General features: G+C 35.2%; 6 protein-coding genes and 1 pseudogene across 9 annotated transcripts in view; 2 read left to right on the top strand and 5 right to left on the bottom strand.

Annotated features, from left to right (window-relative positions):
* LOC104784240 overlaps window positions 1-270 on the bottom strand; it is a 1,075-nt pseudogene extending 805 nt beyond the window's left edge.
* Window positions 1,148-2,189, bottom strand: LOC104784239. Its single transcript, XM_010509294.1, has 5 exons — window positions 2,153-2,189; window positions 1,902-2,077; window positions 1,424-1,766; window positions 1,279-1,309; window positions 1,148-1,175 (listed from the first exon to the last, which is right to left on the bottom strand). Exons 1-5 carry the CDS (start codon window positions 2,187-2,189, stop codon window positions 1,148-1,150), a joined length of 615 nt encoding a protein of 204 aa, XP_010507596.1.
* Window positions 2,744-3,921, bottom strand: LOC104782167. The gene is made up of 5 exons (XM_010507028.2): window positions 3,855-3,921; window positions 3,620-3,783; window positions 3,177-3,516; window positions 3,037-3,082; window positions 2,744-2,910 (listed from the first exon to the last, which is right to left on the bottom strand). Exons 1-5 carry the CDS (start codon window positions 3,889-3,891, stop codon window positions 2,886-2,888), a joined length of 612 nt encoding a protein of 203 aa, XP_010505330.1. The 5' UTR covers window positions 3,892-3,921; the 3' UTR covers window positions 2,744-2,885.
* LOC104782166 (zinc finger protein ZAT11-like) lies at window positions 8,253-9,113 on the bottom strand. The gene has a single exon (XM_010507027.1). The coding sequence runs from the start codon at window positions 8,953-8,955 to the stop codon at window positions 8,407-8,409; it is 549 nt and encodes a 182-aa protein (XP_010505329.1). The 5' UTR covers window positions 8,956-9,113; the 3' UTR covers window positions 8,253-8,406.
* LOC104782165 (kinesin-like protein KIN-5B) lies at window positions 10,084-15,375 on the bottom strand. The gene is made up of 21 exons (XM_010507026.2): window positions 15,203-15,375; window positions 14,718-15,051; window positions 14,489-14,644; window positions 13,832-14,406; window positions 13,586-13,742; window positions 13,431-13,500; window positions 13,253-13,329; window positions 13,129-13,182; window positions 12,961-13,041; window positions 12,762-12,873; window positions 12,602-12,688; window positions 12,355-12,530; window positions 12,097-12,258; window positions 11,887-11,994; window positions 11,645-11,803; window positions 11,482-11,565; window positions 11,187-11,392; window positions 10,995-11,096; window positions 10,807-10,916; window positions 10,587-10,738; window positions 10,084-10,477 (listed from the first exon to the last, which is right to left on the bottom strand). The coding sequence occupies exons 2-21, from the start codon at window positions 15,018-15,020 to the stop codon at window positions 10,283-10,285; spliced, it is 3,126 nt and encodes a 1,041-aa protein (XP_010505328.1). The 5' UTR covers window positions 15,021-15,051; window positions 15,203-15,375; the 3' UTR covers window positions 10,084-10,282.
* LOC104782164 (mitochondrial import inner membrane translocase subunit TIM17-2-like) lies at window positions 18,084-20,449 on the top strand. 2 transcript variants are annotated; one of them, XM_010507025.2, is made up of 3 exons: window positions 18,084-18,194; window positions 18,489-19,176; window positions 20,059-20,449. In XM_010507025.2, exons 2-3 carry the CDS (start codon window positions 18,537-18,539, stop codon window positions 20,130-20,132), a joined length of 714 nt encoding a protein of 237 aa, XP_010505327.1. In that variant the 5' UTR covers window positions 18,084-18,194; window positions 18,489-18,536; the 3' UTR covers window positions 20,133-20,449. The 2 variants fall into 2 exon arrangements, with proteins under 2 accessions (XP_010505327.1, XP_010505326.1); XM_010507024.2 differs by having other exon boundaries at window positions 18,489-19,179; window positions 20,062-20,449.
* Window positions 20,883-21,946, top strand: part of LOC104782163 (protein SLOW GREEN 1, chloroplastic-like) — a 1,857-nt gene continuing 793 nt past the window's right edge. The window contains exon 1 of one of the 3 annotated variants that reach the window (XM_010507023.2): window positions 20,883-21,582. In XM_010507023.2, coding sequence (XP_010505325.1) covers window positions 20,983-21,582 — 600 coding nt within the window. In that variant the 5' untranslated portion in view covers window positions 20,883-20,982. Of the gene's footprint in view, window positions 21,669-21,946 lie in introns of all 3 variants that reach the window. The other 2 variants (XM_010507021.2, XM_010507022.2) reach the window with 2 other exon arrangements.

Below are 21,946 nucleotides of genomic sequence, written 5' to 3'. Positions count from 1 at the left end.
AAAAAAAAAAAAAAAAAAAAAAAAAAAAAAAGATGAAAACCTCGGACTTGTTTCTTCATGAGGAGATACTCATCCTCTGCTGAGATCTTAGACTCTTCATCCTTAGGGCTTCTTATATGCGGATAATAATCGTTCCCCAGGAACATCACCGTCATCCTTGTATCGCAATTCTACAGGTATCACCATAGTTTTCCAATCTGAGACCGGATACCATTTTTTTTGGGGGGGGGATGTGTATTGGAATCGTCTCTGGTAAATCAGACCCCTCATTATCCCCCATCCTTTGGGTTTTATGAACAAAACAAAAACCCTAACACTCTAGGTTTTGTACTCTTCGCATTTTGGTCTTATAGTTTTGTTTGTCCGTAAATACCCTCAGATATATTAATGAAATGTTTTCAGCTTAACTCGCAAAAGATCATGGAAATTGAGCTAATTTTTAATTGATTTTGTTAGTTTAAAGCTGGTAATTGTTTGCAAATTTGGATTAAAAGATTCGTAATAATAAGCTCTTTCAATCTATGTTGCATTCAATTCAAAACCAAAGCTTTTTTGGATGGCTAAGAGTGGTCATGGATTCATATAGTGTTGGTGAGAGATGGCTTATGGCAATGCTTCTCTAGCGTCCTCAATCCTCATCAGTGGCATTTGGATGGCTCCGAGGCAGAGTTACTTCTAAACAAGAAACCTGCACCTGACATTCCTACCAGCAACTTGTATTCTAGCTCACATTTCCCCTGTCTGGTCAATTTACAGTGAAACTACCAGGGCTGAAACTACCAGGGCTGCTGATGTAGATGATAAAACCGTTCATACCATTAACGATGAAAAGGTCACTCTAGGAAGGAATGGGATTGAGGAGCCTTACAGTGATGACTCGTTTTCTTTATCAATATCCTTACAGTGATGACTCGTTTTTAGATTATACAAAACTATCCGATATAGATACAATCATCAATAAAGTGAAAGTTAACAAGGTGAAGGATACATGATCTGATAGTTTTGTATAATCTAAAAAAGCAAAAAAAGTCTTAATTCTATGTCGGCAACTAATGTGTGTATCTATATCGAGCTGATGAGAATTCCATGTGCATAGGTCATGCATTATATAACTAGACTCTGTTCTCGGTCTGATCAACACCCACCACTAGACACTAAATGGCTCATGAGTCAATCTGAGGATATCAATATAACAAAAAAACAAAACAAAAAAAAAAACATTCAGGAGAGTGTAAAAAACTCATCAAATTAAAAAAAACGACAAAGGTATATATATACCTTGGTTTCTTGGGATCTTCTTTCTCCGGAGCTTCAATGGCCAAAAGAAAATCCAAATACAATATTATATAACTAGTATCATCAAAATGATCTCTCAACAGACAAGAAAAAAAAAAAAGATAGACCAAGTCATGGCGAGAGTTACCTCTTTTCTCAGGTTTGAGTTCGCATGAGATAAAATCGGGGTTATCATTTAAATGGCAGACCTTAGCTTGGAACTCTTTCGAGTCATCATCGGAAAACAGCTTAGCTTGAAAAGTAATGTAAAACATCATGCCAGCAGATAAGTGATAATTGGCTTTGATAACCTTGACAAATTCATATTTTGTACTATTTATTTCATTGAATCTCTCAAGGGATTTTAGAGACAGCCTGTCTAAAAGCTCTCTGGTGGTTTCTGGTTCCAAAACGAATGCGTTGTGAGCATCGAAATCAACTGGTAGGTAATTGAAACGACAGCAGAACTTGGCGAAGTCGATGTCAAAACCCTAAAGATAACCAAAAAAAAAAAAAAAGAAGGAGAAACTGACTTGAGTACTATAAAGATCTGGCTTCCTCAACTCTAGATTTTACCAAGGAAGAATCAAATTACATATGAAAATAGAAAAGAAAAGATGGAAAACCTTGGATTCTTCTACTTGTTTCTCCATGAGGAGACACTCTTCCTCCGGCGAGATCTTAGGCTCTTCATCCTTAGGGCGTCTTATATGCGGATAATACCTTTTCGTCCCAGAAACATCTTCATAATCATCCTCATCCGCGTATTTCACATACACAGTCTCCAGCGTAGTTCTCCAATCTGGGGCCTCCGCAAATTAGGGATTTATATATGCATTAGATCTTAAAAAAACAAATTACAGAGTTGGATTCGTACCTGGTAAATCATGGCCATACCCCGAATTATCCCCCATCGAATCAGATTTCTCGCTTTGCGTTTATGAACTAAATACAAGAACCCTAACCCTTTAGTGTCAGTGAGTTGCTATTGTAATTTTTTGCAATGTTACGAGCATGAAAATAAAATACATAATTTAATATTTTAGAAAATTTGGCTTTAACATATTTGCTAATATTTTTTTCTTGAACGTTTGTACTAGTTTTCTAAAGCAAAGCTGTAAAATAACAACGTCTTAAAACTTAATATTTTTGCATACTAGCTATTATCATATTCATATCATATATGTATCTGCCAAAACCAAGAGAGAATATGTTTCCGAATTTGTATAATGATCATATATGTATTGAGCTACGACGACGACTGTTATTTGGGTATTATCTATGTTTGTTATTTGACTAGTATTACTATTGTTAAAATCAAAACCACTTTCAGTTTTATAAAGTCAGCATTGCTTCGAAAAGAATATTATAGTTGAATTGCCAACAATCCGCTTAATGGTCTGGAAAGAAAAAATAATGCGTCATGTAGTATTATTACATGAACTAAAATCCATTAGCCCTGACTTAGTTGGCCTGCTAATCAACTTGGTTAAGAGATTCGGTTTGTCTTAGATTGGTAGCAAAAGTAGTAGTAGCAAGTGTCATTACATCATAACATCGACTCGGTCAATTTATCACAAGAGTGCTTGCGTCTGATCCAGTAATAGATATTAGATGGCTCCAGTGTCAGTCAATCTGAGGATATCAATATAACAAGAAAAAAACTTTCAGCAGTGTAAAAAAAAACCTCTAGTACCCTAGGAGAGAACATAAAGGAAAAGAAGACTCATCAAAGTAAAGAAGAAGACAAGATAGATATACCTCGGTTTCTTGGGATCTTCTTTATCTGCAGCCTCAATGGAGTGGACTGCCAAAAACAATATTATAAGCAGTTTCAAAATGATTTCTCAACAACAGACAAGAAAACAAAGATAGACCAAGTCATGTCGAGAGTTACTTACCTCTTTTCTCAGGTTTGAGTTCGCATGAGATAAAATCGGGTTCAGCGCAATAGCAAATTACCTTAGTTTGGAACTGTTTTAAGACATAATCGGATAGTAGCTTACCTTGAAAGGTAATGTAAAACATGATGCCAGCAGAGAAGTGAAAATTGGCTTTGATAACCTTGACAAACACATAATTTGTACTATTTATTTCATTGAATCCCTCTAGGGACTCCATAGATAGCCTGGCCATGAACTCTCTGGTGGTTTCTGGTTCCAAAGCATACTGGTTGTCATCAAGATTAACGGGTTTGTAATTGAAAATGCAGCGGAACTTGGTGAAATCGATGTCAAAACCCTAAAGATATATAAAAATGAAAAACACACACCAAGATGATTAGAAGATAAAAAGAAATTTGTCAAGAATCAACATAGAATATCTTTCCAGGATTGATGAAAACCTTGGAATCTTGGACTTGTTTCTTCATGAGGAGATACTCATCCTCCGCTGAGATCGTAGAATCTTCATCCTTAGGGCGTCTTATATGCGGATAATAATGTTCCCCAGGAACATCACCGTCATCCTTGTATCGCAATTCTACAGGTATCACTATATTTCTCCAATCTGAGACCGGATAAATTGTGCAACTAATTAGGGATCCTTGTAAATAATAATTTACAGAGTTGGAATCGTACCTGGTAAATCAGTCCCCACACCCACATAATCCCCCATCGAATTCGCCTTTGCGTTTTATGAACAAAGTTCTGTTTTTGCTTGTGTATCGTGTATTAATGAGACAATGGGCTTTATTAGTTGAGATAGGCCCAACTATTGAATTATGTTGTTTGTAAGGTTGGTACAAGTAGAGTTGTCAAGTAGACTGTTGTTGTGTAATGTTTAGTAGTTTAACCGTGCTTGTAGAAGTGAGTCTACAACTAGGAGTAAGGGTCTAAGCTATGGGTGCATGTGTAAGGTACTAAGGTGCAAGTAGAAGCTGTAGTATAAGAATCTATCCTTGTGATTAATATTAGCAGTGTAGTCTTTTAATACCCAAAAATGCAACATGATAAATAAGATAATTAGTGACTTGTGTTTGATATTACTTTACATTGAACGTTGAAAAGAAAACTTATTATTTTATTTGCATATGGTATATGTTTGACTTGTATTTTATAACATATCAAACATAGTAAGTCGGTAAGTGACTTGTGTTATATATATATTAAGATTAAGACGACATATGGTTACTATGTTTGATAGCATCATATAATAAGGTACATCATAACTGCATAAGTAGTAGAACAAAGTCTTTTATAAAAATTCTTTAAAACAAAATACAAAACGAGTTTTCTCAAAATACCAAAATTAAATACCAGAAATATAGTTTTCATTTGTTTAATAAACTAAAATTCCTAGAATTATAGTGCACCATAGTTCATATATAAGATAAATTGGTGCATAGCCAACATAATAGATAAGACCGCTTCTAAAACCAAAGTAAACTCATTTCGCTGCTCCATGTGATACAGCACTTGAGTACCTGTTTATATATACAACTGTTATGAGTGTTTATGTAAATTTCAAGTTTATTCCAGTAACCTATTAAATTTATGATTTCCGATTCATATCACACAAAACCAATTTAGTAAACTAAACAATATTTAGTACAAGAATATATTACTTACTAGCGGTTTTTGATCCTCATACATCCACGACTTGATCAAGAAGCTGCATAATTTAGTAAAAGTTTATTATATATAATAATAAAATTAGTAAATTAATCATAAGTTAGACAGAACGAACTTATTATGCACATGCATACCTCAGGATACATGTAGGATTTAATCAAGGAGGGTCTTCCAGCACGCAAACTGACTTTCCTTGCAAATTTTCCAAAACCATTCACTCCCCATTTGGGTCCCCAACTGTTTTGATACTCGAAATATGATACGGCACTTTTGTTTGTTGAATACTTGGTAAGTAGCACGATGTGATTTTCAACTTCCACTTTTTTGGGTGGCCTATAGTACATAATATCCCCTATTTAAAAAAAAAAAAAAGTCAAAAGTCAAATCCGGATTATGTCAATAAAAATTAGTATTTGAAAAATTATGTAAAAAATTTATTTACTTTACAAAGTGTATATTCCGCAGTAACTTCTATTTCGACAGAAACCGGTCCTTGAGTCTTCACCAAATGAATGTCTGTTTCATTGACATTCTTTCCCTCGACGATGATGAACTCACCAATTTTAAAAGTTTTTTTATCCTGAAAATTTAATATTGACCTTAGCCATAAATTGACAAAAAAAAAAATACATAATAAAAAGAAAAACGCATCAACTGATACCCTCAAAACTAAACAACATTTCCCACATTCAAAAACTAACCAAATCGAAAAGAAAAAAAAAACATGCAAGTGGAGAATAGGCAAATTAATTATGAGATGTGCTAATGGAAGCTTAAGTATGATGAAACTTAGAAAATCTCATTTTCTAACCTCTCGAAAAAGTAAATTATAGTCTAATGATTAGAAAATTTATCCTAATATTAATTAACTTAACAAATAATGAAATAATATACGTATAGTTAGTACTAACCTTTACTTTGTCGCATGCAATTGTACTATCACTTCCTTCCTCTTTTCCCACAGTGCATTTACAGTCGTCTTAAGTAACCAGTTCAGTTTCCTTGAGAAAAATCTTCACACTTTTGTAGTTTTTCAAGAATCCGTCCGCAGATTTTTCTTCTATATGAGCATATAGATGTTTATGAGACAATCGCGAAAGGTGTCTCACTTTACCATAGATAAAGAGATGAGCCCCTATCAGTGCTGGTCCACCCCTAAAGCAGGCAAAGCAGCTGCTTTAGACCACATCATATAGTAAATTTTTAGTGATACATATTTTGAGAAATTAGGCAAGTCTGTTGGGTCTGTATCATACAATTATGTGTCAAGTCATGGGTTCAAGCCTTCAACTCTGCCGGTTCGTTTACAGTTTTTTTCTTTTGTTTTTTATTTATTATTTTTTGGTTTAGTTCCCGTTTTTTACATTAAAATCCATAAAAATTTGAATTAACTTAACTACAAAATATTATGATACATAATTAAAATTTTATACAAGAACATCAAAATCACTTCTTCTCCTTAATCTTTATTTTATTATAATAATGCTTTATTACCAACTACTTTTGATTAGCAATGATGTTTACCGAGTATTTGCTATAATAAAAGTTAGAAAAACTAAATTTTTGATTGTTATTACATTTTTTAACAAAATTACTTTTTTATGCTTTATGCCACCAAAATTCAAGGACCGATCTGATATAATTATTCTTAACTCTTTCGTACTCTATAGTGTCAAACGAATAATTATTATATTTGAACTCTTAACTTTCGTTATGTTAATCAAATTTGAACCGTCTTAATTAGAATTGTTGTACTACAACCCCATATCATCATCTCGCGCAGTCACCAAATTCTTTTAACTGTTAATTTATGATGGACTCGAGACTATTTCAGTGTTCAGTCCTGATTTATTAAACCGTCCTAATTTGTACTCTATAGTGTCAAGAGTACTAGTCGTTTTCCTTTTTCTTTTGATTAAATACTAACTTTCCGTTTTTAGCCATAATAAGTTTTAAAGTGCAAAGGATAACTGTACACAATTAACTTGATTAGAAATTACAAAATATTAACTGATATACAATTACCAGGCTCGCTCGAGTCACAAATTAGGATTACTAGCTAGAGACAAAACAATGGTTCTCTCATTAATTTATGTGACTATGTCTATGTGTATCTAGTATCTACTAGACTAATACTACCTTTATAATGATTGTTGAGCTTGTTGAAATTTATGTTTTTTCGAACGCTTATACAATTTTTCTATAAATATAAGATATTATTTTTACGAAAACTAAGATATATAATATCCAGTTAAGCTTTTTAATTCGAAAAAAACATCCGCTTAATAGGGTGGAATGAAAGACTAATGATGTGTCATCTTTTACAGGAAATAAAATTACTAATCCTAAATTATGCGTAATATATTTTCATTACTACCATATATACAGTATAAGCAAATCAGTGAAATGACAACATCTTAGATTTTAACATCTATATTTTTGCATAGCGTATATATGTAGTATGTACGTACTACGTACTATACGTGGAAAATCGGTAATTTCATACTCCAGTTAAGGGGGTATGTTCAATTCCTACATGATGTTTAATACTGTGCAAATCCATACATTAAGTTAAATAAAATTTAAATTTATAACTCCAACTCTTCAAACTGTGCTAATACATACCTAACTCGTAACGGTGTTAAGAAACCGTTAACGGCTTCTGACGTGGACGCTACATATGAAACGACGTCGCTTTGAAAAACCAAAAAAAAACTTTCTTTTGGTCAAAAGACAAAAAAACCCAACAAATATGAGTTCTTTCAACTACAATTATAATAAACTTACTAAGAATAATCAATTCTACATATTTATAAAATCAAATCTCATCACAGCTCTTCTCGGTAAAAACCTAATAATTTCCCATTCACACATAAAACTGGATTTGCCAAATTGAAACAATAATCAAATCCCAAATATTACAACCTATTCTAAATTCTAACTGACAACTTTAACGCACTATGTGCTCTCCATCATCCTCTTCCGCAGCCGGTTCAATCGCAGAAACCCAGATTCCTTGAGTCAGGAAAGAGAAAGAAGAAGAAGGAAGAAAATGACGTCGTTTTGACCAAAAGAAAGTTTTTTTTTGGTTTTTCAAAACGACGTCGTTTTGTATGTGGCGTCCATCTCAGAAGCCGTTAACGGTTTCTTAACAACGTTACGAGTTAGGTATTAGTACTGTTTGAAGAGTTGGGATTGTGAATTTAAATTTTATTTAACTTAATGTATGGACTTGCACAGTGTTAAACATCATGTAGGAATTGAACATACCCCTTAGCTGGGGTATGAAGTTACCGATTTTCCTACTATACCCGTAAGCCAAGAAATAATACGTTTTACAATTCCTAATCAGGCATAGATGGGCCCAAAATTTGGCCCGCTAATGAATACGTTGTACTCCAGGAATAGAAATTTATAATTTAATTTTTTTTTCAATTGTACATGAAAAACCAAGAACGAACATATATATACCATGAAGTTTTTTGACATTAACGTTTGAAGAATTAATAAAAGAATGGGAATTACAATACAAATGACTGAGAGAAAGAAAAGAAAAAAACTAAAGAACGAACTTCATATCTATTTTTGGGACAAATGTCTTCCCAAAAATATATTCAAGATCATTCTCTAACGGAGTCAGATTCAAATCCAAACTCAAAACCCTCTTGCTACTACTGCATCGTTTCAAAACAGGCATGGTAGGAACCACGGGACATATGAACGCTGGCTGGACTTTCATGCTTGACCTATGTCGTCTCATGTGACCACCTAAAGCCTGTCCGGTCCCAAAACTTTGACCGCATATCGAACACTCGTGCAAATGATTATTTCCTTTATAATTGTTGCTAAGATGTTTCACTTCTTTCTGCTCAACGGTAGTGAGCTTTGGCTTCTTATGGCTTGCCCGGTGACCACCAAGGGCTTGAAACGAAGAAAATCTCCTGTTACACGTTTTGCATTCGAATCGGTTGCTCATATGGCTCTCCGTATGTTGGTTCTGGTTCAAACCGATCTGTTTAACCATGGAAGTTTGTGCTAATATCATCAGACATTTGGCAATGTCTAGACTCTTGATGGATTCTTCGAATTCAGATCTTTCTCTCTTCATACTTATTTGTTCTTGGTTTGGTAAGATTTTGAGAACTAAGAAAGCAAAGTAAATTACGATTTGAGAGGTGTTACAAAAAAAAACAAACAAAAGAAGTAGACGTTTGAGATTTTGCTTGTGAAAAAAGAAACCTGAACTGAGAGAATTTTGTAATGAAGGTTGAGAACTCAGAAGTAATGTATTTATAATATAACAGCAATACCTAAAAGTAGGACTTTCTAGTAGTTTGACCAAAAGAAGTCGTCTAAACTAATATTCTAACAACAACAAGAGTAAGTAATGCGGCTTGTTTGACTTGTAATTGTTTTGTTTGACATTTTCAGTGTAATCACCCTTCGACCGCCGGCACAATGCATACCACGAGGGTTGAATAACAAGGGTAATATCGTCATTGCAAGTGATGCATCATCACATAATTCTCACTTCTTCGAAACTTCTAAAGTGTGAATCTGACAAAAAGTAGTAGAGTCAACAAATGTACACACGACACAGAATAAATCTAGCAACTTGGTTTCTCATGGACTTGCTTGCCACACAGTCATTACTTAAATAATTAATACCAACACCTAACCCATCCATATATATATTTAGTTTAAACTGTATCCTAATCATATGTTCTTAAATCAATGATTGGAAAAATGCAACTCTAAATAAGTAATATAGTATATTAGTTTTGGTAAACTGTTTTTTCACATTTTAACGTATAGTCAAGAAAACACTACTAAACCTTCAAACTAGCGCAAAGCAAAAATACAAAACTAATCTTCAGATCCAAGTTCTAATACAAATCATCGCCATGTTCGTTGAGAAAAATTCAATTTGGTCAAACAAATGCACTAGAGACCAACCTCAAGCCTTTTTTTAATACAATGTATATAATACATTCTCCACCTAGATGGTTAATAAGAGCTCGAAGGCAGTCAGATTAATTTGAGATCGTCATCAGTGACGGATTCTTGATGACAGCAATTGTATTTTAAAAAGGGATAAATTACAAAAATATGTGCTTTATTTTCTTGACTTTATTATGTTTTTTCTTGTAGAAGGCAGAAGCAATGTAAAGTCTTGGTTTCTTTTTGTTCTCTCTTTACTTTTCTTTTTCATATTTGGTTGACTCAAACGAGAAAATTAGCCAAATCAACCATAACCGGTGACGTCATTCCAAAATCTGAGATTTCAGCAATTAATATGCATACCGGGTTTTATGTAAAAGATAAGTTTGCGTACTACATAACAACCTTTACACACTCTAGATCTTCTAAACTCATCTAGTTAATGAACTTAACTGCCAGAGCTTGAAGCTTTTTCTTTTTCTTGTCTGATCACATCATATGTTTACTTCCAAGAATGGAGTTCTGTTGTTAGCTTCGTCCTGTCCCTGTTTTGTTGATCTTTTCTCCAAACTTGTGAGATCTTCGCTGAGAGTAATCTGCGAAAACAAAGTCCTCATCTCCTCAATCGAAGCCAGGCTTGGCACAGTTATGGACTGTTTCTTTGGTATTTCGTTCTTGTGCTGATCAACCTGGTCATTGCATGAAAAAGCTTTACTGTTAATATATATACACATATAGATCACACATTCACACTATAGAGTTTTTAAGTTTATTATGTTGTTATGACTGCTTCAGTACCTGATAGTCTTTTATGAGAGACTGTTCTGCTTTGTTTCTGATGTTTGATACGACTTGTCCATGACTCTCTTGCAATAATGTGACCTTGTTCATGCAAGTCTGAACTATGGCATCCGTTGTTTCTTTGTTTTCACGGTCTTGCATCAATGAGTCTGTAAAACCAAGGATTAGAAAGTTGTCTTCCAGAAGCCAAAAGCGGTTTTTGAGTAGGGAAGGTTACCATTAACAGCAGCGTGAAGTTCATTAGTCCTAGTAACAAAGTTAGCATCCATTGAGGAAAACGTGGATGCTAATTCATCGTGCCCCCTCTCATTTTCTTTTGCCATGTCCCTATACGTAGAGAGTTTTATTCAGTGTAATGATGTGGAAACAGAGAGAAGCATGGATACAGAACAAAAAAAAACTTACTCCATTGTGGCATTAAGTTCTTGCTGATACTTCGTGTTAAGATTCTTTATGCCTGTTTCAGTGGTCTCCCACAGCTTTTTAGAATCATTGGCCCTTCCCAAACTGCAGTAAATACAATGTTTGTGTGAGAAGATAGAATGTAAACTAAGTGAGACGTTTGAACCGAAAGCAGTAGGGAGATGGAATTTGTACCAATCTTCAAGGTAACTCTCCATGACTGTGATAGACTCAGCTGAAGCTATTGTGTTTTCCGTGAAGTGGGTTTTCTCTTTCTTTAGATAGTCACACAATTCCTCCTTTGCGCCAACCGAGACTTGCTGCATACCAGACATTTGTTCATACAATCTCTTCTCTTCCTGTATGTCGTGTTCCCGGATATTGCTTGATGCATCAGAGATCTAGAAACACGTAGAGCATCAGTCTTTAAGGTTTGATTCAACAAATGAACAATTAAAGCCTAGTGGAGCTATTATGGTTAAAGACTCACCATTGTAGTTTTCTTTGAAGTTAACTTCGATAATATCAGACTGATATCATTTAAGGCTTGCTTCTCCTCTCTTTCAGCCTCTTCCTGTTTTTGGTAAAGATGATGAGTTGTCTGTGAACCTCTCAAAACATATCCAATTGAAGTCTTTAAGAGTTAAGCTCACCTTAAACTTCATTTCAAAAGCACTAAGCTGTCTTGATTTCTCTGCTTGGCTTGCTCTAAGGGTTTCCACCACGTTGTGGGCTTGGTTGTAGATGTTACTGAAAATGGTTGAAGTCGAACTGGATATTTCTTGTGCAGATCTCATGCTTCTGATCAAGCCCTGGATAAGTTGAAAACACAGTTGAATTTTCAGAAAAAAAATAATTAAACTAACAAGAAACCAGCAAATAATTTTTACAGCACCTGCTCTTGTTGTCTTGCAGCAAGTGCTAATAGCTTCTTCTGATCATTAAGTGTACTGTGGATTTCCTGAGCTACTGCAGAACCCTCTGTTGCTGATGTAGTGAGAAACTGAGAACAGAAGAGCACTTGAATTATTACCAAAACAAATGCTGAGAAATAGAAATTCACAGCAAGAGGTGATAATATTTCATAGCTAGATCTTGTTCATACTTTCTCCACCGCCTCTATTTGTGATACTATAGAGGAGTTCGTCTTCTCCAAATCAGAGCAGGCCTTCTTTTGTAGCATTTCAGATAGTTCCTTCAAAGCTGCTATTCCTGAAGTATATGTGTCTGCTGTTTTCCCAATTCTTGATTCCAGATCGCGTGTTGCCTGTGTGTGTAAATCAATCACTAGTGTTATCAAATAGTCCTAAGCAAAAAGTGAACTGACATAGTGACATGGTATTATGGTACGGTATTTTCTTACATCGTATTTATGTGCAAGAAATGCGTGGGTATGTTCCTCCATAGTTCTTAATTGTTGCTGTTGCTGAGATACTGATCCAAGAACTGTTCTATGCAGATCCTTAAGGTTTTGATCAAGCTGTGAACCAAATTTCAGAAGCATGCTCTGGTTTTCGGATTCCAGCTGATCCTTTTGGTCTGCAGAAATAAGTAAAATCAGCACTTGACAGATCTTGTTTTCAGCCCTAGACATAGGAAAGAAGAAGTACCTAATCTCGTGAACAACGAACTTATATCGTCTGATGCATGCAGCAAATCAGAACGCAACCCCTTTGCGCGGTCGATCAAAGAAGTCTCTGTCCAAGAAAATTTCAATAAAACTGATCCAAGAAAGATGAAGGACTTAAATTTCTTTGTGAGCTAGAATACCTGAGGCTTTCATCCTTAAGATGATGACTTCTCTTTCTTTCAACTTTGAGATAACTTCGATATAATTCTCTTTGAGATCAAGCAACTCTTTGTTACTATTATGCAGGTCTCTCTGGATCATGAATAATCTAAAAGTCAAGAAAACTCTCATTCAAAGCATGCATAATCTAGAGAGTAAATCACTGGAGTTTTTTATCACCTTGCAGTCCTTAAGCTCACTTTCTACGTCCAGTAACTTCTCTTTCTCAATCTCGTAAAGGTCACAGAACTTGGAAGCTTCCTGCATAAGAGAAGCCATTTAAGTTCCAACAGGAGAAGATTAGTTTAGTTTCTAACAGTTAGAAGAGAAAAGGTAAAGCAAACATACACTTTCGCTGAGATTCAATTCATTCTCCAACTGTTCTATTCTCTCCATTCTTGCCTGCAACAAAAGAATCATTAAGCTGATGATAAAATAAATATAGACTTTAAGTGTTGTCATTTGAACATACCTTCTTTTCAGCTTCTTCTTGTGTATATCTTTCATGTGCAATGTAAACACCATTTTTATCCCTTGCCGCTCTTACATCTGCATCATTTGTACAAGAATTATATACTAATCCAGTACCTCACTTGATAATATAGAAAAGAGAAACTGGAGAATGTTGACAGAATATTATGTGTGAAAACCTTCTTTCATTCTCTCAATTTCCAAGTAAAGGTCTTTAAGCAGCACAGCCTTGGATACTTTCTGGTTTGCCTGCAGAGACACGTTTGGTTAGAAGGATAAAAATAAAGGATATACAGTGATAAATAAAGATGAGATATGGTAGCGTAAATAAAACCTCGGGTTTGTTCTTGATGTTCTTGGCACGATAGGCGTAATCCAAAGTACTTAAGGTTTCTTCTAAGGAATGAGCAGATGGAGAGATTGTAGCAATGATACAAGTTTTCGTCTTTCCTCCTAGAGAGTCCCGTAAAAGCCTCGTCAGCTTACTATCCCTGCAAAGATGAAGATGCATTATTATGTTTCAAGACACACAAATAGTATGAAAATAGACTCATAAATAGTTGTAGAACAGGGCAAGTACCTGTAAGGTATATGAGAAGAATGTTCCACAAGGGCATTAATCACACGACCTAGAGTGAGCAAACTCTTGTTAATCTCTCCAGCTTCTCTCGCACGGCCATCCCGAGCTCCTGATCGTAAAATATTCTCAGATCCCGCTAGATCCACAAGGTTAAGCTTGCCACATTTGATCAGCTCTTCTTCTCCCATAGACTCTTCCTTAATGTGGACAGTGATAGTAAAAACTGAATGAGACCGACTGCTTCGTTTATTCAACAAAGTATCTGCAGTGCGCCTCTTGGATGAGCCTCGTTCAAGAAGAGCATATATATCATTAGCACTGTACACAACTTCTTCTTCAAGACCCCTTAAAACCACAGAACCTTTCCCATCCACCATCAAAGAAATGGGCTTCTTCTGCTTATCCTCAGAAGCTCTAGAACAGTCATCTTGAGCTAACAAGTCAGTAACTTCCTCATTGTAAAGCTCCAAGAATGTTACTTTCATACTGTAATCAGCGTTTTGTGCCTCAAGAGTATCGAAAATATGACGAACAGCTCTTGGAATCACCCCAGCCTCCGCAGGTAAATCCCCTCCCTTAACAAAACAAAAAACACGAATCATAAAACAAAATGAAACACTCACAAGAGAGGAACCACTCTATAAGCAAACACAGTACCTTTTTCCTCATCCCACCTTCCATAGTGTAAGTCTTTCCAGTTCCTGTTTGGCCATAAGCAAACACAGTACAGCTAAAACCTTCCAAGACTTCATGAACAATAGGTGCAATAGCTTGATCATATATAGACCTTTGTTGCGATTTAGGACCAAAAACCTATAAACATTCAACACCATCAGAGACCAAAAAAGAGCCAATCCATCAAAAGTAGAAATTAAGAATCGGAAACCTTGTCGAAGTTGAAAAGACGGTCGACTTGTTTATTAGCAACACTGTGAAGAACATTGACTTCTCTTCTAATCTCATTACAAGAGATGACTCTAGGAACATTAGATCTCTGCTCATCTTCACTCAATGGTCTGCATCGAAGAATCACCTGAACGTTAACCTCTTTGTTGTTGTTATCTCTGTCGAGACGGGTAGAGAAAGAATCAGGTCGTCTTCTCTCAAGACGAGGAGTTAGAAACGGTGCCGGTGATGGGATCACTCCTCCTACTCCACTTTTCCTTGTAGCCTCTGGCGTAAACGACATCTTTCCTCAACTGAGATTGATCCTTCGATTTCTGTGAATCCAACAAGAAAAAAAACAAATTGATTCCTTAATCAACTGAGAAAGCTTTGATTCAGAATCACAGAGATTCGAATTCTCAATATAATTCAATTTTTCTTCGCAAACTACGAACCAAAAAAAAAAATAGAAATTGATTCACTTACAGATAAAGAAAGATGTAGGGATCTTGGAGATCGAAAGAGAAACTTTGTTTCAAGTTTGAGAGAAATTTCAAAAACAAAAACAAAAAAAAAAAAGTTAGGGTAAGTAACCGTTGGGGATTCTTAGATTAGATCGGGCTCCGAGTGTGTGTGTGTGTGTGTCTAATGTAAAGCAGAGAAGAAATGTGTGGATTCGAATTTCAAAAAGTAACAAACCAAAAAAAAAATTTTTTTTTTTTTTTTAAAGTAGCAAATATGAAGTTTTTTTTTCTCAGTATTTAACTACACTTTTGTTTTGAAAGAATTTGGAATCAACATGATTGGAGGAGAATGGAGATGGATAAATCAAAACTGATAGTTACCTATTTGACAAAAAAAAAAAAAAAAAAAAAAAAAAAAAAAAAAAAAAAAAAAAAAAAAAAAAAAAAAAAAAAAAAAAAAAAAAGAACTAAAAAACACAAAAGAATTTGTAATTGAATTTTAGAGTATTCAATTACATATGTAGAATATATATAGATATTCAAGTTGTGAAAATGGATTAATGATAATTTAATGTATTTATCATCTATGTAGAATTCTATTCTAATATCAATAGTAATTCTAATGTTTGTATTATTATATCTAGATTTTAATAGAATAGGATGGAATTTAAGAGAATGCAATAGAATTTAATAGGTATAAAATCTCCTAAACCTCATATATGATTTGAAGACAAAGCATAATGTTCATCCCATAGCACAAAGAAATTTTGTTTGAAACAAATTACTAAAACATTATTGATAGATAAAAAAAAAATAAGTTTCATGTCATCTCTCCTAGTTTCCAATCATATTCGTTCACATGTCAAAAATAAGTTTCAGCAGTAGGCCTTTACTAAAAAGTTGTACATTTGTTTGTAAATTGAAATGTGCATTATTTCTCATTTTTAATCAATATTTTTGTGAAACCAATATGTTCATATTAGATTCTATAATTATTACATATAAGATATTGTTTTTTTTTCCACAATCATATAAGATATTGCTATCATTACATTTTTGATACAAATTCAAATTATCATATTGTTGAATTTCATAACTTATTTTTTTAAGAGATTAATTTTTCTGATATGTATTTTTATGTATATTTCAATAGTTAACATTTATTTAAGAGAATGATAAATTAAATAAATCAGCAACAATAAATTAAGTATTAGTGGGCTGAGCAATAGCGGTTAGTTTAGAAAAAAAAAAGATTTAGACATGTTGTTAATTGTGATTTCGAAAAGCGGTTAGTTTTTATAAAGATATTAAATTTTGTATTCATTTCTTTTTTTAAAATCATTTTTATAACATACGAAGATATTGGTTTCTTCCATTTTGAAAACTTACAAAACAAAATAAAAAAAATAATAATAAGAAAAAATATATATCCACCTATTCAAAAAAAGGAAGAAATCAGAAATCAAATCTAAATATGCCAAATAAATATTTAAAGGAATTATTAATATTGACTCATATAGGTTGTGTAGGCATGAGTGACTTCAATCTCGACAGAGATCGATCCAATGGTCTTCAACAAACGAATGATTTCCATTTCATCAACATTTTTTCCTTGAACCTTGAATTTAAAAATTTTGAAGGTTTTTCTATCCTGGAATTGTTGTAACTGATTTTAGATCTACAAAAATTACTTGAAGTATTAACTAGTCAACTTAACAAAAAAAAACAATAGAGCAAACTAACATTCACTTTGTCACATGCCAAACTGCTCTAATCTCATTTACCATTTTTCAAAACGTATTTACCGTCTTTTTCTCTTATTAAACCATCATTTTTGAGAAAAATCTTTAGACCATTGTAGTTTTTAAAAAACCTATTGGCGAATTTTTCCTCTGGCCAATAGTCGCAAAAGTACCCTCACCTTATTATGAATGTATAAGTGAGCACCTATCAGTTGGTGATAGTCCAGCAATATCCTAGAAACAAGACCTATTAACTTTTATTCAAAAAGTAACCAAAACAAAACAAAGCTGTAATATTGGAAAAATAAAACAAAGCTGTAATTGATTAAGCTAAACCCAAAAACAAATCTTTGTAATATGTAACAAGTTCTTAAAAAATAATTAATGTTTTATGTATAATTAAAATAATCAGATTTTTCTGATATGTATTTTTTATGTATATTTCAATAGTTAACATTTCTTAAGAGAATGATAAAATAAATAAATCAGTAATAATAGATTAAGTGTTAGTGGACTGAGCAATAGTGGTTAGTTTAGAAAACAAAAAAGAAAGATTTGGACATGTTAATTGTGATTTCGAAAAGGGGTTAGTTTCTATAAAGATATTAAACCTTTATTATTCAAAAAGAAAACAAGATAGTGACATATTTACATACAGTTGAAAAGAGAATTCACTAATTCAGAGCCAATAAAAAATCCATGAATAACAAAGATAAAGATGTTGATGTATTCATTTCTTTATAAAAAAAAAATCATTTTTATAATATACCAAGATAATGATTTTGATTTCTTCCATTTTGAAAACTTACAAAACAAAATAAAATAAATTTTTAAAAAGATTAATTTTTCGTACAAGATTTGCTAATGGGTTAACCACTCTCTCTCTCTCTCTATGTGTTGAAGATATTGTTGGATGTAAGTTTTGCGGCTATATTTAACAATTATATGAAATTTATTATTATTATATTAGAATTGATCAATGCTTTACTAATACGTATAAGCCTAAATCTATATGATCCTTTTACTCTCTAGGTTTTTTACATAACCGAGCATCACGTATTCAGATTTAAATTCGTATATCGTATGTTACTGTCAGATTTGGTTAAGCAAACAAATAATTTTTGTTTTGTTTTCTACCAAACCAAACAACCCTAATAAAAGAACCTTCACGCGCCTCCTTCATTTTCTCATTTCTCTCTCGCTCTCTCTCTCAAAGCTACTCGTCGCTCATCCGCACCGATTAATCCCTCGTAGTCTCTCTCTCTCTCTCAGGTATGCTTCTTCGATCTTCACTTTTATATCAACATCAGTGCTTTCTCCTTTCCGTTGGATTCATTTCTAATCATAAAGTCTCCACCTTTTTCCCCCAAAGTGGTTTGTGTCGATCGTAAAGTACCGAGCTTTGATAAACCCTAATCGTCTTCGTTCAATTGTAGATAGATTACTCAGTATTTATCTAATCGGAATTATTTAGGGATCTAATTTCTTGATCGCAGTGACTTAAAGAGTAACCCTAATCTCTCAGAAATTGCTTATCAGTCTTCATTTTGATTCACTTACTTGCAGGTTCGATAGCCATCATTGCCTGAGGCATATATTGGTGGGGATAAATTAATGGGAACACCAGAGACATCTCGAGAGCCTTGCCCTGACCGTATCCTTGATGATATCGGTGGTGCTTTTGGTATGGGAGCTGTTGGAGGATCTGCTTTTCATTTCATTAGAGGGTCTTACAACTCTCCCAAAGGTAGTCGCTTTGTTGGAGGAACACAATCAGTGAGCATGAATGCTCCTCGTACTGGAGGCAGTTTTGCTGTTTGGGGAGGTTTGTTCTCCACATTTGATTGCTCCATGGTCTACTTAAGGCAGAAGGAGGATCCCTGGAACTCCATCATTGCTGGTGCTGCAACTGGAGGGTTCCTGTCCATGCGACAAGGGTTGGGCGCTGCTTCTAGATCAGCTGTTTTTGGAGGTGTTTTGCTTGCTTTGATTGAAGGAGCTGGGATCATGTTGAACAAGCTACTCTCTCAGCCTCAGCAAATGATGATGGAGGAGCCTGTCCCTGGTATGCCCGGAATGCAGGGAGTGCCCGGAATGCAAGGAGTGCCTAGAATGCAAGGAGTGCCTGGAATGCAAATGGGGCAGATGCAGAATCAAGCACAGCAGATGTCAGAGAGTCAAAACCAGAATACAGCTTCGTCATCATCATCATGGTTTGGAGGGCTTTTTGGTAAGAAAAACGAGGAGGTGCAACCAGGCAGCGGAAGTAAAACGNTACCGAGCTTTGATAAACCCTAATCGTCTTCGTTCAATTGTAGATAGATTACTCAGTATTTATCTAATCGGAATTATTTAGGGATCTAATTTCTTGATCGCAGTGACTTAAAGAGTAACCCTAATCTCTCAGAAATTGCTTATCAGTCTTCATTTTGATTCACTTACTTGCAGGTTCGATAGCCATCATTGCCTGAGGCATATATTGGTGGGGATAAATTAATGGGAACACCAGAGACATCTCGAGAGCCTTGCCCTGACCGTATCCTTGATGATATCGGTGGTGCTTTTGGTATGGGAGCTGTTGGAGGATCTGCTTTTCATTTCATTAGAGGGTCTTACAACTCTCCCAAAGGTAGTCGCTTTGTTGGAGGAACACAATCAGTGAGCATGAATGCTCCTCGTACTGGAGGCAGTTTTGCTGTTTGGGGAGGTTTGTTCTCCACATTTGATTGCTCCATGGTCTACTTAAGGCAGAAGGAGGATCCCTGGAACTCCATCATTGCTGGTGCTGCAACTGGAGGGTTCCTGTCCATGCGACAAGGGTTGGGCGCTGCTTCTAGATCAGCTGTTTTTGGAGGTGTTTTGCTTGCTTTGATTGAAGGAGCTGGGATCATGTTGAACAAGCTACTCTCTCAGCCTCAGCAAATGATGATGGAGGAGCCTGTCCCTGGTATGCCCGGAATGCAGGGAGTGCCCGGAATGCAAGGAGTGCCTAGAATGCAAGGAGTGCCTGGAATGCAAATGGGGCAGATGCAGAATCAAGCACAGCAGATGTCAGAGAGTCAAAACCAGAATACAGCTTCGTCATCATCATCATGGTTTGGAGGGCTTTTTGGTAAGAAAAACGAGGAGGTGCAACCAGGCAGCGGAAGTAAAACGGAGGTGTTAGAGAGTTTTGATGCTCCTCCGGTGCCATCATTTGAGTACAAGTAAGCTTGTGGACATCTCTCTGTCATCCAATGGTTTGCCTGCTGCCTCAACAATCAGTTCCGTTTTATCGTCTTTTTTGTCTGTCCTCGTGCTCTGCTGAATTCTTCTTGTTCACGGAAGAATCAGCATACTATGTCCTCTATCCTTTCGCTAATGGTTATGTTTTAATGAGTTTATGTACTCAATTTAGGAATATTTATCCTTGTGAAACCATCATACAGATATTGTTGGTTCTTAAATAATGTAGTTTTAGATTCTCATAATATGCCCTGGTGGGAATGTGTTTTGAGTAATGAACATGAATCCCTTGAGAGCTTCAATGGAATCCCCTTGTCCAAGATTTAAGAGTCATCTCGTTCATAGAGTCATTTAAAAGTGTTCTCCACCCAACTACTCAAAACACTGCAAATATGTAGACCAAGCAAGTTCTTGATAGAACTGGCAAAGTGGTTTGCAGAATCTTCAAATTGAAAAAGAAGATGAACGATTCTAACTACAATCATATATCATTCGCAGTACTGGTTCACTGATAATATAATTCAAATTTGAGTATGTTTGAGATTTTGCATCACTAAATTATCAACTGTATCACAAAAGCAACCCTACTTAGCAAACACACTTGTCAAAGATGAATAAGGATTAAGGAGGGATTAAGGAAAGAGATTAATTAACATTTAATTCGTGAAAAATACGTTTAATCTTCTAGTTCCGGCCCTATAAAGGCCCAAACTATTGGTCATAAACGGCGTCGTATCTTATAGCATACTCGAACTCAGCTGCTTTGATCTTCGTCTTCCTCAAATCTCACTGTAGGGTTTTTAGGGGTTATTACTTTCTCTCTCTCTCTGCAATCATGGAGTCTCTAGGGAAGTTACAGCTTCGTCAGCAACCAAATCACCTCTCTTTCACTCACTTCTCTTCATCTTTCCCGAAAACCCCATCCTCCATCTCTTTCAGATCCTTACCCAGATCAACTCCATCCTTCAAATACGCTTCCATCAAAGCTTCCTCATCCAAATCTCAAAACCCTACTCTCTCATTCCTCAAATCCACCTGCGTCACCCTCACCACCGCAACAGCTTTGTTCCTTGCGAATCTCCAGCTCAAACCTTCGCCGGCGATTGCGGCTCCCGTCACAGCGACGCCGTCTGTGGAATCTCACAAACAGAGTAACGGAGAGCATTATACTTACCAAGATATAGAGAGATCGATCGAAGAGTATCTCGTTTCTCACCCTGAAGACGTGCAATGCCTACGAGGTTTGGTGGAGATAAAGATCAAATCTCAGAAGCTAACAGAAGCAATAGAGTTGATCGATAGGTTGCTTGAACTTGAACCAGAGGAAAAAGAGTGGCCGATTCTTAAAGCTAACATCTTTAGTCACAGTGGTGATTTAGAGTCTGCTAAAAATGGATTCGAAGAGATTATAGCTAAGGAACCGCTTCGTGTCGAGGCTTACCACGGCTTAGTTATGGCTTATTCAGATTCTGGTGCTGAGTTGAGTGCTGTGGAGAAGAGAATTGAGGAAGCGATGGTGAGGTGCAAGAAAGAGAAGAATCTTAAGGACTTGAGGGATTTTAAGTTACTAGTGGCGCAGATTCGAGTTGTTGAAGGGAAGCATAACGAGGCGTTGAAGCTGTATGAGGAGTTAGTGAAGGAAGAGCCGAGAGACTTTAGGCCGTATCTATGTCAAGGGATTATATATACAGTGTTGAAGAAGGAAGATGAGGCTGAGAAGAAGTTTGAGAAGTTTAGGAGACTTGTTCCTAAGAATCATCCTTACAGACAGTATTTTATGGATAATGTTGGTGCTACTA

Source organism: Camelina sativa, chromosome 4, assembly GCF_000633955.1.
Source record: "Camelina sativa cultivar DH55 chromosome 4, Cs, whole genome shotgun sequence".
NCBI classification, from domain to species: domain Eukaryota; kingdom Viridiplantae; phylum Streptophyta; class Magnoliopsida; order Brassicales; family Brassicaceae; genus Camelina; species Camelina sativa.
The sequence above is the reverse complement of the archived record's forward strand: the minus strand, read 5'-3'. Positions and strand labels throughout refer to the sequence as shown.